Raw genomic sequence first — 17,417 nt, forward strand, 5'->3', positions numbered from 1 at the left:
ATGGTGTGCGGACCGGGTCCGTCCAGTACATATTCCTGGTCACCCAGTCCACAGCCAGACATCAGATATGTAGTCTTCAGACCCTGGCCTTATCACTGTCTCCATCCCCATGTTACCATCCAGGTTGACCCGCTCTGACCCAGCACAGGAGAAAGTTAAGTCAAACAATGAATCAATCAATCAGCAAATCAATTATTATTATCATTTATTAAATTCAAATCCTACTGTCGAATACATTAATTGCAAAGAGTTTAACGCCAAATAGTAAGAAAAGTGACAGCTGACAAGGATGAATTCCATGTGTGCGCGAATGCATGCCATGTGTGTCGTGAGTAAGGGTGTAATTTATTGAACGTGTGTGTATACACTGAGTATAAAAAAACATTAAGAAACCTTTCACATGAACATAGGACTGACCAGGTGAATCCAGTTGAAAGTATGATCCCTTATTGATGTCACGTTAAATCCACTCAAACTCAGTGTAGATGAAGGTGACAGAAGGATTTTTAAACATTGAGACATGATTGTCTATGTGTGCCATCAGCGGTGACTGGGCAAGAACAAGATTTGAACGGGGGTATGTAGTAGGTGCCAGGCGCACCGGTTTGAGTGTGTCAAGAACTGCAACACGGCTGGGTTTTTCACGCTCAAACAGTTTTGTGTGTATCAAGAATGGTCACCACCCATAGGACATCCAGCCAACAGCAGGCCGGTGGTGAAAACAGGTCATTGGTGAAAGAGGACAAAGGAGCAGAAACTAATTGTGCAGAGCAACATACGGATTACAGTTAGTCAAACGACAGTTCAGTACAACATTGGTCCCCAAAACCCATCAAATAATGCACAACTCGTTGTACCTTACACGAATTGGTATGGCAGCCAATGACCTTGCAGAGTTCATATTTCAGCAAAAAACAAAGAAACTGCTGCGTTGCAGTGGGCTAAGGACAAAAACAACTAGGAGAGTTGAAAAACATTGCCTGGTCTGATGAATCCCGGTTCCTGTTATTCACGCTGATTAGGAGACTAGGGTATTGGTGGAAAAAACCCCCATGAGTATATTGCATCCATCATGCTGCGTTTCAACATTGCAAGCTGATGGTGGTGGTGTGGGGTGTGTTTTCATGGACACATTGGGTCCTTGCTAAAAGTGAGCTAGCGTTTGAATGCCACAGGATCCTTGAACTCGTTACCAATCAGCGTACATCCCTTCATGGCAGCATGTGTATCCATCTGCTAATAGATTTCCCCCATGCCACAACGGTTAGGATTGTCAGGAATGGTTCCAAAACATCACAGTGATTCAGATTACTGCAGTGGTCTGCCCAGTCACCAGATGTCAATCCAATGAGCATCCGTGGGATGAGATGTAACAATCTAATTTAGTGAGAGAGCCACTTACCAGCCAACTTGACACAACTGTGGGAAGCATTAGGCCAGCATCCTGTGAGACGCTGTTTACACCTTGTAGAGTCATGCCTTCAATGAATTGAGGCTGTCTGAGGCCAAAAGTGAGGTGCAACTCAACATTGAAGGTGTCCAATATTTTGTACACTCAGATGTATATTGTGTGTGAGCGTGTCTTTTTAGCATACCTGATAACATCAAGGCTGACATCGTGCTAGTACAGCTTCCCGTCCACGCTGTCGTAGTCCAGTGAGATACGTTGTGCAGCTCAGGCACGGGCACATGCACGTCGTGTGGTCATTGTGTCCGGGAGATACGTCGCACGCTGACCGGTTGGAGAAGAGCAGGTAGGTCTCGGGGGAGTCGTCACACTGACCTGGGTCCTCTTGAGGAGGTGCCGGTGGGACAGGACAGGAAGTACCGTGGGCGGGGCAGACACAGTGGCTACAGCCCGTTCCTTCTACACACTTATGAAACCTGGAGGGGGGGGGGATTGTATAAGAGAGAGAGAGAGGAAGAAGCAAACCAAGTCAACTTTTGTTGCAGTACACCAAATAGCAGGGTAGCAGCAGATATTTATGGGTTTCATTTACATTTCCATTACATACAGGCAACTGATTCCATTGGAAGTAAGTGAAGTGAGAGAGGGAAGACTAACAATAAATAGAAAATACAGGGGACAAAGGGAGGACAGCAAAAGTGTAAGTGCCACGCAATTCCAAACACACAMCAACCAAACAACCTTCCCAGATTTTTTGCAGTGTGTGATTTTCTAAAATGAAATGATCACAAGTAAGGTCACTCCCATATAATTATATGGTCACTWCCAYWAAGGCCAACTTTGAATGGTTGATGTACCAGGCTTTTATGCGACATGCGCAATAGCCTGGGGACGAGGTTAGACCAATGCGAACCCCTACCCACACCTTCCTCTCTGCTGTTCCGAGGCCAGTGTGCCATTGATACACTCACTCAGTGGCTTCTCTCTATCCACGGCCTGTATGTCCATGAGCCCGGGCAGGTTGCTGCGTACGGTGATGGTGTTGGCGCCGGTGGATTTGTCAGCCCGCTGGATGCTGCGGCTCTGCCAGTCGGTCCAGTAGATGTGTGGTCCTAGTACGGTCAGACCGTACGGGTGCTGAACCGGGGATACCAGGGTACGGCGGTTCAGCCCGTTCAGGTCTGCCGCCTCGATGCGCTTACGGGAGGGAAAAAGTTTGTTAATTCACTGACTCAATAGGCCGGTTTCCAGACACAGAATAAGCCTAGTCCTGGTTTATTGAAGATTCTCCATTCTTCTTCTCCAATAAGAACACAGAATTGTCATTTCAGTGGCAAAATGCTTTTGCTATGGTGTGTCCTACTTTAAACATGACCCAGCTGTGGAACAAAAGCCTGCACAATCTGTAGCTCTCAGGATTGGTTGACCTCTGTGTCAACCAATCCTGAGCTTTAGCTTTTCGGACAGGGCGACTGACCTCTGTGTGCGCGTCGGCCCACAGTAGCTGTGAGCCGGCACTGTCGATGGCCAGTCCGTTAGGCCAGCCTAGGTTGTTACTGATCAGAACCAAACGGTCCGAGCCGTCCATCGMTGACCGCTCCAGCTTAGCATGCTCCCCCCAGTCTGTCCAGTACATATACCTGGAGGAGAGCGAGAGAGAGAAATGAATGTCACACTGGAAGTCGTTAGAAGACTGACAAAGGAGGGCTAACTATTTCCCAATCTAGGCTGTTTAGAAAGTAAATTCCTGGGGTGTAATTCACGACGGGTCAACTTGTATTGACCTACAAACAAAAATACCTAAAACACACAGGAACTAACTCTCTCACAGTCTGCATATGATTTTTCAGTACATTGATAGTATAAATTACATTTTAATATAAAAACAAGTGCAAAATCAGAACTTTGAGCTAAACACACTGCTGTGCACAGTGAACCTGTTAGCCAAACTCTAACTCCTTACCCCATCTCGTGGTAGAGGGCGATGGCTCGCGGGCTGTCCAGGTTCTGCCAGATCAGAACCTTCCTCATGGAGCCGTCCAGGTTGGCCACCTCGATTCGGTTCGTTCCGGTGTCAGTCCAGTAGATCTTTCGACCCACCGCATCCACCGCCAGACCATCAGTGGTCATCAGACCTGGAGAGCGAGAGAAAAAGAGAGGAAGAAGGAAGGAAGGAAGAAAAGAAAGAAAAAAAGAAAGAGTGGAAGAAAGGAGTGAATGAGATAAAGTTAGGGAGAAGGGATAGGATTAGAGGAAGTGAGAGAAGGGTATGTAGAAGAACAGACGTTGAAATATTTCAGTGCTACAGGTCATTTGTTTCACAATATAGATGAATATTCCTCTGTAATACAGCAGATAGACAAAAAAGACACTAGCCTATCTGTAATATGATTCAGATACTGTATGTTTTAAGTTGATTGATTATTTCCCTCACCTGTAGCGATGATATCCTCATGAGCCGTCCCATTGATGTTAGCTCTACTCACCTTCTTCAGTGTGCTGTCTGACCAGTACACTTTACCTGCAGGGGGCAGTAGACACACACACATCAAGGTTACAAAGACAAACTGTTAGTCACTGTTTAGCCTCCACATCAGTGGAGGCTCCTCAGAGGAGGAAGGGAAGGATCATCCTCCTCARTGAAGTTCATCAAAATTGAAATAGTGAAGCATTMAAAAGTTATCCATTATAGATAAAAAAGTATACTAACTATATTTACGTCACCAGTGACATGAATATAGTTAGTATAGTTTTTAATTAATAGTTTTAATAATTAATAGTTTTAATAATCATTGCAAAACAGTGTGTTTTAAATTAAGGTCTACAGTAGCCTCAACAGTACTCTCTGGGGTAGTGCCATGGTTTAGCCGGAGGACAGCTACAGTAGATTCCGTCCTCCTCTGGGAACACTGACGTCAATTCAAAATCTAGAAGGCTCATGGTTCTCACCCCCTTCCATAGACTTACACAGTAATTATGACAACTTCCGGAGGACGCCCATCAACCTATCAGAGCTCTTACAGCACGAAGTGACATGTTGTCCACCCAATCAAAGTATTAGAGAAAGAAAAAAAAATCTTCATAAATGAAGTAGAAGCAAGAGAGAGCGAGCTAGCTATATTTTGTTGTATTTTTTTTCACTTTCTCAGCTAATGAATTCAGCTAGCTAGTTTAGCCTACTCAAACACCTGGCTCAAACAGAGAGGGATGCTATGTTAGCTTGCTGGCTATGGCTATCCAACACTGGAACTCTTCCAAATCAAGATAAGCTTTTGGTTTTATAAATGTATTGCCACCGGGGCCCAGTGTAACTGCTAAACTGCGTGATTGTAGCAGGTTTACTAACGCGTTAGTTCTATTAGCTATGTTGACTATGACATTAGCTAATATGTTGACAACGATGTAGACTGTGTGTACCAATTAGCGTTAATGGTATGAAGGTTTGGCTTGGAAAGGTTTTGTCGCCTGGTCACAGACAGCTAATGTGTTGTGCAATGAAGTCCACAAGTGAAGGGAAAAGGAGACAGGAAGACAGCGTAAATGAGAGAAATAATTATACAACGAGCAAAGTGATCATGCTGTTTGTATGTGGCTGCTATGAAAGTGAACTGTGTGTGCGGGTGATCAGGGGTGTATTTATTCTGCCGATTCTGTTGAAAAACGTTTCTAAAACAGAAGCAAACAGAACGAAACGGGGATCAACATACCTGAATTTGTCCAATAGAAACTCTCGTTTGCAACTGCTAGACAAATGATTACACCCTAGATCAGCTAGATGTAGGGAAGAGTGTGCAAGGCAGTATTGAATGCGTCATTCACTGTCTGTCACCTTGATTACTAAAACATTTATCTCGACCTATGTGTGGTAAACTTTCATTCGTAGGATACGTTGTAGCAACCTCATGATGGCTATTGCTAGCATTTTTGTATCATGTAGTAGCCCAAACCTATCGATGTTAAATTGAGCTGGATGAATGAAATATGAATGACAGTCATCCAATACACTGTAAAAGAAATAAGGCCATGCTCATTGAAAAAATGTCTTGCTCCCTTATCTTAAATGGCACCGACCACCACAGGTGCACATTCAGATCACAATTAAAAAATGACACTTTTTTGTCAAAGGACACTGATGATGAAGCCCTTTCGGGCGAAATGTCTGGTCTGAAAGACTGAATACATTTTTATTTATTTTTACTGCAAAACCTAAGTGCAGACCTTCCTCATTTTCGTGTTCATACCACACTGAGATGACAGAAAACCTGAAACACACGCACAGACGCACACACATACACACCCTCTTTAGGGTCCACTCCGATGGCGATGGTGTTTTTCATGGATCTGTTGACAGCCAGCACCACATCAGCAAAGTAGGGGATGTCCAGAGAGACCATCCTGATATCAGTCCGCCGTGCAAAGATCAGGAAACTACTCATCCCTACAACCAGGACACAACACTGTCAGTATGGAGAGTACAGGTTTTATGGAATAAAACCACCTTATATTTTGGATTATGATGAGGTTATACAGTAGAACTAAGCTTATGAGGCATTTGTAAGTGATATTCTTTAAGACTCAACGGGCTGTAAATACTGTATCTCAGCTGGGCCTTGACGGTGAAGGAAGTAATTAAAGGGATGTCAGCAGTAACGTTTTCAAGATAGAGTACAAAGAAAAGAGTGTGACGATAATGCAAAACACATTACTATCACAGTAAGATTTTTACTGAAAGTGCTCCATCTTGAAAACTTTACTGCTGACATGCACACATGTTGGGACCATATCAACAGCGTACTAATGAACAAAATACTAAACTATGTATTTTTTTCTCTCCTTTAATTCAAGATGAGACAATCTTTTTTAAATATTAATCAACCATTGTTATCAATATCTCTGTAGTTAATTGTGTTAAGGTGATGAGATATGTGGTATAGTGTTGTTTTGCTCTTGTTTTTTTTGTTTTTTTTAAACCTTTATTTTACCAGGTAGTCATACTGAGACCACGGTCTCTTTTAAAGAGCCCTGAATTTCAGAAAATACAAAATGCAACAGAAACCGAACAAGGTCATAAAACATAAACAAATTCATCAGTAATAAGGTCCTCAATCAGGTGTCTAAATTGCCCCAGAGGCACCAAAACATCCAATGTACCATGGGTTGTTGTACAATGGGTGCTGGTAGTATAATAATATGATATTGTTGCTATGCTACCGTGTGTGCAGGTCTTTCCGTCCAGCTGAAGGTTGATGCCAGTAGGACAGGTACAGCTGGAGCCTTTTGTGGGTGGAGCCAACAGACACAGGTGACTGCAGCCCCCATTATTCACCGCACAAGGTGTCCGCACTAGAGAGTGAGGGACAGAGGGGGGAGAGAGCGCAATATATAATTATTCAACATGAAAACGTAAGATGATAGTATATGTTGCMCACTCACAAACTATTGCAACAATGACATATATGTCTCACTCATTTAACAGTTGAGAGTTTAAAAATGATCTCAAACACAATTTAACCGGACGCTCTAGACTAGAGCCTCCATGGCAATGGGGTCTGTGCAGCAGGCTGAACGTTTGACATCCCTACTTATCAGTGCTGCTTCAGCCTGGTATGAGCCCCAGGTGCTTTTTGCCCTCTGAACCCCATATATAGGATCAGTTTACCTGGCCCCTAATCCCACTAGTGACAGGGAGGGACACTGGACCTGGTGTTGGGGGTGGGGGTCTAGTATCATGTCACAAAATACTCAGAGTGCCAACAGGGCACACACACACACACACACACACACACACACCGGTGGTGCGGTAGCGGTGGAACATGTGAATATCCATGAGGTTCTCCAGGTTCTCGGCGAGTGTTTGTCGTCCCAGGCCAGTCATTTTGTTGGCACTCTGGATGCTCTTGGACTGCCAGTCTGTCCAATAGAGCTTTTCCTCATGCAGAGTCAGCCCAAAGGGGTGGGGCAACTGACTGCCAATCAACACCTGGACACCAATGGAGGGGAGAGGGACGGGGAATAAAAATATTAGCCAGTATTCTGATTTACAGAGTAAAAAGTCTCACTTGATGAAATATCCACCCAACAAATAAAAATATGTTGAAAATAAGCTACAACTTTTAAAGACTATCCCTTCAAGACCACCTCACCTGTCTGTCTGAGCCRTCAAAGTTGCCAAACTCGATGGTCTTCATCCCGGCGTCGGCCCAGTACAGGCGCTGTGTTTGGTAGTCAATTGCCAGTCCGTTAGGCCACGTCAGGTTGGAAGAGATGATGACGATACGGCTGGATGCGTCCATCCCTGCCTGCTCTATCTTAGGACTCACACCCCAGTCTGTCCAGTACATGTATCTATGGTACTCAGGGAAAATAATGCATCAGTAAACTGTACATGATTGTGGTATGCAAAAGTAATCTGTATACTGCATGTTCAGATTAGGTGTCTGTGGTAAACAACAAAATCCATGCAGCGCTAACTTTTTGGGAGGACTCTACCTGATATTTCCTTCAGTAGTATTTTCCCTACTTATTGGACTGCTCGGGGGGAAAAAAGTGTGTTTACATGCTACTCTGTAAACTATTGTCAGTGGTGTCATTGGACATCTGACGCCTGCTATTAACCCTTGACCTCTGACTCACCCTCCAATTGGGTCAACCACGATGTCCCTGGGTCGGTCAAGATTCTCCCAGATCAGAACGGTACGCATGCTCCCGTCTGCATTAGATACCTCGATACGATCTGTACCTGATCTCACACACGCACACACACAAGCACGCACACACTCACACAATTAATTATTGTTTATACAACAAACGACTCAATACCACTTCCGTTTGTACCACTACCCTATAGTCATTTAAATCTTGAACACAGGTACAGGTAAGGTTTCTTACCTGCGTCAGTCCAGTAAAGTTTGTTGGTCACCCAGTCAATAGCCAGACCGGCTGGACTTTCCAGACTGGTGTCCACCACCACCTGACACACACAATAACAACTAATTTCAACACAGCACAGTAACTTAATTGAAGTACTCCCCCAATGCAAAAAAGTCAAAACAGCTGTAAAATGAACTGTGATACCAGACTCTCATCAATAGGTGGCGACATTTGGTTAAAAGTAAAGTGCAAGGGACTGATCTCATCAGCTAAAGTGATTCCCCAAAACATTGTATCTTACCAAGGATTAGACCAAACATCCACCACTATAACACTAAACTGTTTTCTTCTCTAATACTAGCTATTGTACTAGTAATGATCTTGATGGGTGGTTGTTGTCTCCCTTACTTTAGTTGAATGCACCTTCCATTGTACAGTAAGTGGCTCTGGATAGGAGCATCTGCTAAATGACTAACTAATATGGGAAATAATATTGGGAGGAACTGACCTCCTGCCTTGAGCCGTCCCATTGGGCCCGGTTGATGGAGTCGGTGGTGACGTCCGTCCAATAGATGAAGCCCTCCTCGGCGTGCCAGTCCAGTGCCACGGCGTTGCGTACGTCGGCCAGCGGGATGACATCATCCGACATGTCCTCGGTGTCGAAGCTGATTCGTCGGATGTCCGTCCTTCGGGCAAAAAGCAGGAACTTGTCAAGACCTGATCAAAGACCAAAGGTCTTCTGTCAGTTCTCTAGGTTTAACAACAGGGTCATCACAACACACAATACAACAACATACACCAAGGCTCTGTTCCAATTATCCACACTAGCGTACCCCTTAGGATTAAGCAATGTATTGGTCATTCTAGTGTGGACAATTGGAACCTAACTAAACTAACACATGCTATTAAAGGGCAATTCTGCCACCTTTCAACCTCATATTCATTATATCCAGCACCAAACCAGTGTCTACGTATGTAAAAACAGCTAGATAAGAAGAAAGGTCCTAAAAAATCCCCAAAAATGCTACTCTGTGACTTCTATAAAACGCTAAAATATGCCGTCTTCACATATGCAGACACTGGTATTGTGCTGGGGATAATGAAAATGAGGTTTAAAAGTGGTGGAGTTGCCCTTTAACATTAGCCAACTGGACTGAAAATGTACTTAGCAAACATTGAGTTTATATTTAGAATAAAGCAATGCCTAAATGAACACAAAAATGTATTTACAACTCTAAATAATCACATTGAAATGTCAACAAATATTCTAGCATTCTACCTAGAGTGTAGTGTGTTCTTGTAGGCAAGTAAGTATACTCACTCAGGGCACAGTTATGCTGGTCCACTTTCTTGAAGCCCGTGGGGCAGTCGCAGGTATAGGTCTTGTTGCCAGGGAGACAGAGGTGGCTGCAGCCCCCGTTGTTGGTCCCACATCGGTTACGCCCACCTGGAGAAGAGGGGAGGGGGGAGAGGTTAGAAGCACTCTGTGAGTGAGTGTGCAGGTGTGTTACTGACTAACAGAGTGCATCTGTGGGTGGTGTGTATGTGTGTGTGTGTGTGTGAGCGCGTTTGTATGTGCACGAAGGAGCATGTGTGTGTATTAGATTGGATGTGCGTTTGTGTCTGACTGACCTGCGGGCTGTCTCTGCGGGTGCAGTGTGTGTATATCCATTGGGAAGTGCAGCTTGTTTCTGATGATCTCCTGGTTCTTGCCCGTGAACTTGTTGGCACTGTTGATGCTCTTGGTGTGCCAGTCTGTCCAGTAAAGGCTATCCTCAAATACGGTGATGGCAAATGGATGGGGCAAGCCTTGATGGAGAGAGAGTTAAGACAGAGAGAGAGAGAGAAAGACAGAGAGAGAGATAGACAAATATATGTATTTAAAGAAGCATATGCTGTCTTTATTACTGAAACACAAGAACAACATTGGAACATTCTCGTTGACCCTTTAAAGGAGTTAGACCAAGTGGTATAGAATGAGGGGGGGGTTACATGATTTCAAACAACAAGCAGCCATTGGAACAGCAACTAAATCAACACACAGCCACACACAAATCCCTAAACAGTTCCTCCATAAACTAAAACAAAACACCAAATAAAACCAATCTGGAGTAAAGGGACAATTATCTTCAAAGAAAAATAGCACAAAGTTGGACAAGATCTGATTCCTCACACCATCAAATGAGGACGAGTTAATGTTGTTGTCTTTTCAATTGTGTCCCCCTATTGTATTCAGCCTTAATCAGAGCTGGTTGGAGTTAGCCTGTTTCTTATTAGCCACTCGCTAATGACATAAGCTTTGGGAGTTAAGTGCTAGCTCTATAGATTTCTTCTGAGAAGAAGTCCCTGTTTGACTACTTGAAGAAAGGAGGGAGGGATTGATCAAAGAAAGGAAGGGAACAATGATTTGGTCATTTAAATAGGGCCACAGTCTTTGGTGGAGAACATATGTGGAACACTTCCATACCATTGTCCCTCTATTCATTCATTAGCCCAGCTGAAGTGGCCCTATTGGCCAGATTGCCTACATTTTTGGCGAAGCACAGAGAACATCAGAGAGTGCTGAATACGCTCAACTGATGGATGGAAAGAACATCATTTTCCCCCTTGTTTATTTCTGTTGGTGGTGCACAGTTTGTGGTGAGCTTGCTGCCATAAAGGTCTTACACAGGTCTAGTATTTTATACCAGGGTTTTACAGTGGGGTATAAATGAAGAGTGGTGAAAGACCAAACCTGGGGAGAGAGGAGAAGATATTACCTAACTCTTAATGTAAACCAATACTCAGATACATACTTAAAGTATCATACCCCTCAGAAAAAAAACTAAATAACATTAGCTTCAGGGAAACATTGGAATTTTTCTCTCTCTCTCCTGTTTCTCCATCTGTCTATCTTTTTCTTTAGGTCTCCAGGTGTGTGTAAGATGATACTTGGTGTGTGTGTTACTGATGTTATCTTCAAGGAGACACATGGTTAGACATGAGTGTGAAGGGGAGTCAGAGTTGGGTTGACGCTCTCCTCTCTCTTTCAAGGGCAGCTAGCAGGCACACTGGTGGTATGTGGGCCTACTCTCTCTTTTCTGTCTCTGTTCTAAGGGACAGCTGGGCCAGCAGCTGTAAGGCAACAGGGAATCTTCCATGGGGGTCTACCCTCCACCCACATGTAACCTCTCCCCTCTCTGTCCCCACTCTTCTCATTATCTCCCTCACTTGCTCTAGTGTGTCCTTCTCTGTCTCTCCCCTACCTCCTTTTCACCACCCCCTGTCACCCTCCAAAAAAGCCCACATTTCCATCCCTCTCTGTCCCCACAACATCCCTCGCTATACCCCCTCTCCTATTGTCTCATTTATTGCCCACCCCCACCTCGCCCCCGAAGGTGCACAGGTGTGCTCAGAGGATAAGGGTGTCACCCACATCACTCACCAGATACCATGACAAAGGACTGGCATGTCTCCAAATGTTTCTCAAACGACCACACACACAGAGATGCGCACATGCACACAAAAAAAGTATGCATGCGTGCACACACACACAGGCACACACACACACAGGCACACACACACACAGGCACACACACACAGGCATACACACACAGGCACAGACAGGCACATGTCCCATTTGTTCTTCCTGTTGTCTGAGCAAACAGAGGGCCTAGTGGAGGTAYAGGGCCAATTACAGGTTTTTATCCCGAGAGCACATATCAATAAAGGCTGCTCACACAGGGCTGGACAGGTACCCTCTACACCCGTCCTCCTCCCCCTATCACCCCTCACGCACCCCTCCTCCTCTAATCAAACACTCACACAGGGCAGTGGGTAACCCTCCTTTTCCTCTCCTAAAAGACATTCCTTCTATTCTCCCCTCCACTAAAGCCACTTCTTCTTGTTTTTAGCTGATAGGAGTTGAACCAGGTGTGGTTGTTCGCTGTAATAGCCCATCCATGACAAGGATCGACGAGTTGTGCGTTCCGTGATGCCGTTCTGCACACCACTGTTGTACTGCACCATTATTTGTCAGTTTGTGGCTCCCTTGTTAGCTTGCACGATTATTGCCATTCTCCTTCGACCTCTCTCATCACAAGCTGTTTGACGGAAGTTTTTTGTTTGTTGCACCATTCTCAATAAACTCTAGACACTGTCGAGCGTGAAATGCCCAGGAGGGCGGCTGTTTCTGAGATACTGGATCCAGCGCGCCTTGCACCGACGATCATACCACACTCAAAGTTGCTTAGGTCACTCATTTTTCCTATTCTAACGTTCTAACGTGATTAAATAATTAAAACAGAAAAATGACTCAAGAGGGAGCCAGAGATCAAGATAGCCTAACCAGAAAAAAAAACCTGTTCCCGACCCTCCTCCTTCAGCTACTGCTGGCCTCTGCAGATTCTGCCATTAAGCTCCTGAAGTTGCCGGTAATAGGCTACAACAGGGGTAGGTAACTATTTCCATTGGGAGTGCCAATTTATCTTACCATTTCGAACCGATCTGCGTGCCAGTTACGATTTTCAAATGCACATTTTCATGGAACAGTTTCATTTCATTTATAATAAAGTCTTCGTATGTCAAAATCATTATCATGTGGTTGATCAAAATTCTAAAAGTAAATTCTATTGCCATTGCCAACTATRTAAAAATATCCTACATAAAGCCAAAAAATAAAAACATTGCAGCCTGCAGGTAGAAAACATCCCGTATAAATCCCATATTGGCTATGCATGGCCTGTCTGAAAGGAACTTGAAACATTGTATCAACTATCAACTTGGTCCAGCCTGAAGCTTGCACTAAAAAACTTGCAACATTGTATAAAATATTCTGGGCCCTCAGAGTTTCCTGCGCCAGTGAGCTCCGGACAGACACAGCTGTAGGCTATTTGCGCAAGGGATAAGTAATCAAATCAAATCACATTTGATTTGTCACATGCGCCGAATACAACAGGTGTAGACCTTACCGAGACAATGTGCGAGGGAACAGGTTAGTCGAGGTAATTTGTAAAGTGACTATGCATAGAAAATAAACAGCGAGCAGCTGTGTAAATAGTCTGGGTGGCCATTTGATTAACTGTTCAGCAGTCTTATGGCTTGGGGGTAGAAGCTGTAGACAAGGAGCCTTTTGCTCCTAGACTTGGCACTCGGTACTGCTTGCTCTGTGGTAGCAGAGAGAATAGTCTATGACTTGGGTGACTGKAGTCTTTGACAATTTTTTGGCCCTTCCTCTGACACCGCCTAGTATATAGGTCTTGGATGTCAAGAAGCTTGGCCCCAGTGATGTACTGGGCCGCACGCACTACCCTCTGTAGCGCCTTACGGTCAGATGCAGAGCAGTGGCCATACTAGGGAGTGATGCAACTGGTCAGGATGCTCTCGATGGTGCAGCTGTAGAACTTTTTGAGGATCTGGAGACCCATGCCAAATCTTTTCAGTCTCCTGTTGTTGTGCCCTCTTCACAACTGTCTTGGTGTGTTTGGACCATGATAGTTTGTTGGTGATGTGGACACCTAGGAACTTGAAACTCTCAACCCTCTCCACTACAGCCCTGTCGATGTTAATGGTGGCCTGTTAGCACCTCTTTTTCTTATAGTCCACGATCAGCTCCTTTGTCTTGCTCACATTGAGGGAGTTGTTGTTGTCTCTGACCTCCACCGTATAGGCTGTCTCAATGTTGTTGGTGATCAGGCCTACCACTGTTGTGTCATCAGCAAACTTAATGATGCTGTTGGAGTCGTGATTGGCCACGCAGTCGTGGGTAAATAGGGAGTACAGGCGGGGACTAAGCACGCACCCCTGAGAGGCCCCAGTGTTGAGGATCAGCCTAGCAGATGTGTTGTTTCCTACCCTTACCACCTGTGGTGAGGCCCGTCAGGAAGTCCTGGATCCAGTTGCAGAGGGAGGTGTTTAGTCACAGGGTCCTTCGCTTAGAGATGACCTTTGTGGTAGGCCTATTTTATGACATTTCCACCGGATCAGAGCATGACATTCTTTCCCCCTTTCACAACAAGTAGAGAATGGAGTGGTTATCGAAAGAGAGCTTGAAATATTTTTTAAATAGGCTACGTTGAGGAACTATTGTAATTCTCAATGGATGTAAAAACGGACTTTGTTTACTTGCTGTTTGAGGTGAAGAAAAAATACCTTGAGAAGATCCACAGTGGTGGTGAGTTAAGACAATCAGAAATACTATCAGATCCCCAAATGGGCACATTTATAGGACTACATTTGTGTGCAGGCCAGGTAGCCTAGGCCTACGTCTATGCATAATCAGGACTGCGTCCTTACTCAACATTGACTGGAGCCTTACAAATAAAATGCAATGAATAAATTGACAACTCGGAAATTACGTAAATATACCAAAACTTGTTCCTCACAAGTGTAGCCTAGGTTTTCCAGTCCGCAAACAACGTGTCCACTCAGACAATGAGAAYAGTAAAATACTGTAATTATAATATATTGAATGCATTAACAGAAATTACCTTAACCAAACAAACATTGTAGATTAGAAATTATGGGAATTAACGGTAAATGTGATACTGGTGTGCCATCATGATTAGCCAACTGAGACATGCGAAAATCAGACAGGTGTCTTGTGTGTGTAACAGTATAACATTACGTCCGTCCCCTCGCCCCGATCGCGAACCAGAGACCCTCTGCACACATCAACAACTTACACCCACGAAGCATCGTTACCCATCGCTCCACAAAGGCCGCGGCCCTTGCAGAGCAAGGGGAACCCATATTCGAAGGATCTCAAAGCGGTGACGTCACCGACGATGAAGGATGCTAGCGCGCACACCGCTACCCATCGGTTACATTCACCTCCCTTTTGACCTCCTCCTTTTCTGCCAGCAACCAGTGATCCGGGTCAACAGCATCAATGTAACAGTTTAACTTTACGTCCGTCCCCTCGCCCATACCCGGGCGCGAACCAGGGACCCTCTGCACACATCAACAACAGTCACCCACGAAGCGTTGTTACCCATCGCTCCACAAGGCCGCGGCCCTTGCAGAGCAAGGGGAACCACTACTTCAAGGTCTCAAAGCGAGTGACGTCACCGATTGAACGCTATTAGCGCGCACACCGCTAACTAGCTAGCCATTTCACATCCGTTACATGTTCCATCAGAAATATATACAGTGGGGAGAAACAAGTATTTGATACACTGCCGATTTTGCAGGTTTTCCTACTTACAAAGCATGTAGACGTCTGTAATTTTATTTCACATTGTATGATTTTTTAAGTAATTAATTTGCATTTTATTGCATGACATAAGTATTTGATACATCAGAAAAGCAGAACTTAATATTTGGTACAGAAACCTTTGTTTGCAATTACAGAGATCATATGTTTCCTGTAGTTCTTGACCAGGTTTGCACACACTGCAGCAGGGTTTTTGGCCCACTCCTCCATACAGACCTTCTCAGATCCTTCAGGTTTCGGGGCTGTCGCTGGGCAATACGGACTTTCAGCTCCCTCCAAAGATTTTCTATTGGGTTCAGGACTGGAGACTGTCTAGGCCACTCCGGACCTTGAGATGCTTCTTACGGAGCCACTCCTTAGATGCCCTGGCGTGTGTTTCGGGTCGTTGTCATGCTGGAAGACCAGCCCACGACCCATCTTCAATGCTCTTACTGAGGGAAGGGAGGTTGTTGGACAAGATCTCGCAATACATGACCTCATCCATCCTCCCCTCAATACGGTGCAGTCGTCCTGTCCCCTTTGCAGAAAAGCATACCAAAGAATGATGTTTCCACCTCCATGCTTCACGGTCGGGATGGTGTTCTTGGGGTTGTACTCATCTCTTCTTCTTCCTCCAAACACGGCGAGTGGAGTTTAGATCAAAAAGCTCTATTTTTGTCTCATCAGACACATGACCTTCTCCCATTCCTCCTCTGGATCATCCAGATGGTCATTGGCAAACTTCAGACGGGCCTGGACATGCGCTGGCTTGAGCAGGGGGACCTTGCGTGCGCTGCAGGATTTTAATCCATGACGGCGTAGTGTGTTACTAATGGTTTTCGTTGATACTGTGGTCCAGCTCCCTTCAGGTCATTGACCAGGTCCTGCCGTGTAGTTCTGGGCTGATCCCTCACCTTCTCATGATCATTGATGCCCCACGAGGTGAGATCTTGCATGGAGCCCCAGACCGGAGGGTGATTGACCGTCATCTTGAACTTTTCCATTTTCTAATAATTGCGCCAACAGTTGTTGCCTTCTCACCTTGTGCAGGTCTACAATTTCAACCCTGATGTCCTTACACAGCTCTCTGGTCTTGGCATTGTGGAGAGGTTGGAGTCTGTTTGATTGAGTGTGTGGACAGGTGTCTTTTATACAGGTAACGAGTTCAAAAGGTGCAGTTAATACAGGTAATGAGTGGAGAACAGGAGGGCTTCTTAAAGAAAAACTAACAGGTCTGTAAGAGCCGGAATTCTTACTGGTTGGTAGGTGATCAAATACTTATGTCATGCAATAAAATGCAAATTAATTACTTAAAAATCATACAATATGATTTTCTAGATGTTTGTTTTAGATTCCATCTCTCACAGTTGAAATGTACCTATGATAAAAATTACAGACCTCTACATGCTTTGTAAGTAGGAAAACTTGCAAAATCGGCAGTGTATCAAATACTTGTTCTCCCCACTGTATATATTTGCTACTGCTTGACAAAAAAAATCTTGGTCGACAAAAACCTATCGACGAAACAACCGACCAGTCGACTAAATGGGGTCAGCCCTAGCCTCGATGCCCATATGCCTGCATGCTTTATAGAACAAGCCACGGCCACACTGAACCTAATAAACTGGTCGGCGAGTGTATATGTCATTTAGCAGACGCTTTTAACCAGCAACTTACAGTCATGCCTGCATACATCTTTTGTATGAATGACCCCAGCGAGAATCTAACCTACAGTCCTTGGCATTGCTAACTAAGCCATACAGGAGCAGGTTGTGACAACAAGCAAACATACCTATATATCGCCTCTGTTTTTAGATGGACACTGAGGAGGACCTCCACTCCTGTCTCCCTTTGTTACGACCGATATGGTGCCATTTGGAAGCTCATGGCTCCCGCTCTCCCCATAAACAGAGGGCAGCTCAGCTTTGATTTCCAGATCGGGTGAGCCAGCAACACCAGGCCCAATCA

The 17,417-nt window shown here is 44.8% G+C and overlaps 1 protein-coding gene across 1 annotated transcript in view; it reads right to left on the reverse strand.

Moving 5' to 3' along the window:
- The window catches only part of LOC111973984 (low-density lipoprotein receptor-related protein 4-like), a 255,830-nt gene that overhangs the window by 66,385 nt on the left and 172,028 nt on the right, over positions 1 to 17,417 (reverse strand). Inside the window, 13 exon segments of the mRNA XM_024001464.2 lie at positions 2,380 to 2,605; positions 2,886 to 3,048; positions 3,372 to 3,543; positions 3,843 to 3,929; positions 5,706 to 5,846; positions 6,620 to 6,751; positions 7,199 to 7,388; positions 7,552 to 7,753; positions 8,042 to 8,147; positions 8,297 to 8,378; positions 8,787 to 8,995; positions 9,600 to 9,725; positions 9,911 to 10,087. Coding sequence (XP_023857232.1) covers positions 2,380 to 2,605; positions 2,886 to 3,048; positions 3,372 to 3,543; positions 3,843 to 3,929; positions 5,706 to 5,846; positions 6,620 to 6,751; positions 7,199 to 7,388; positions 7,552 to 7,753; positions 8,042 to 8,147; positions 8,297 to 8,378; positions 8,787 to 8,995; positions 9,600 to 9,725; positions 9,911 to 10,087 — 2,013 coding nt within the window.

Source organism: Salvelinus sp. IW2-2015, linkage group LG15 (genome assembly GCF_002910315.2).
Source record: "Salvelinus sp. IW2-2015 linkage group LG15, ASM291031v2, whole genome shotgun sequence".
NCBI classification, from domain to species: domain Eukaryota; kingdom Metazoa; phylum Chordata; class Actinopteri; order Salmoniformes; family Salmonidae; genus Salvelinus; species Salvelinus sp. IW2-2015.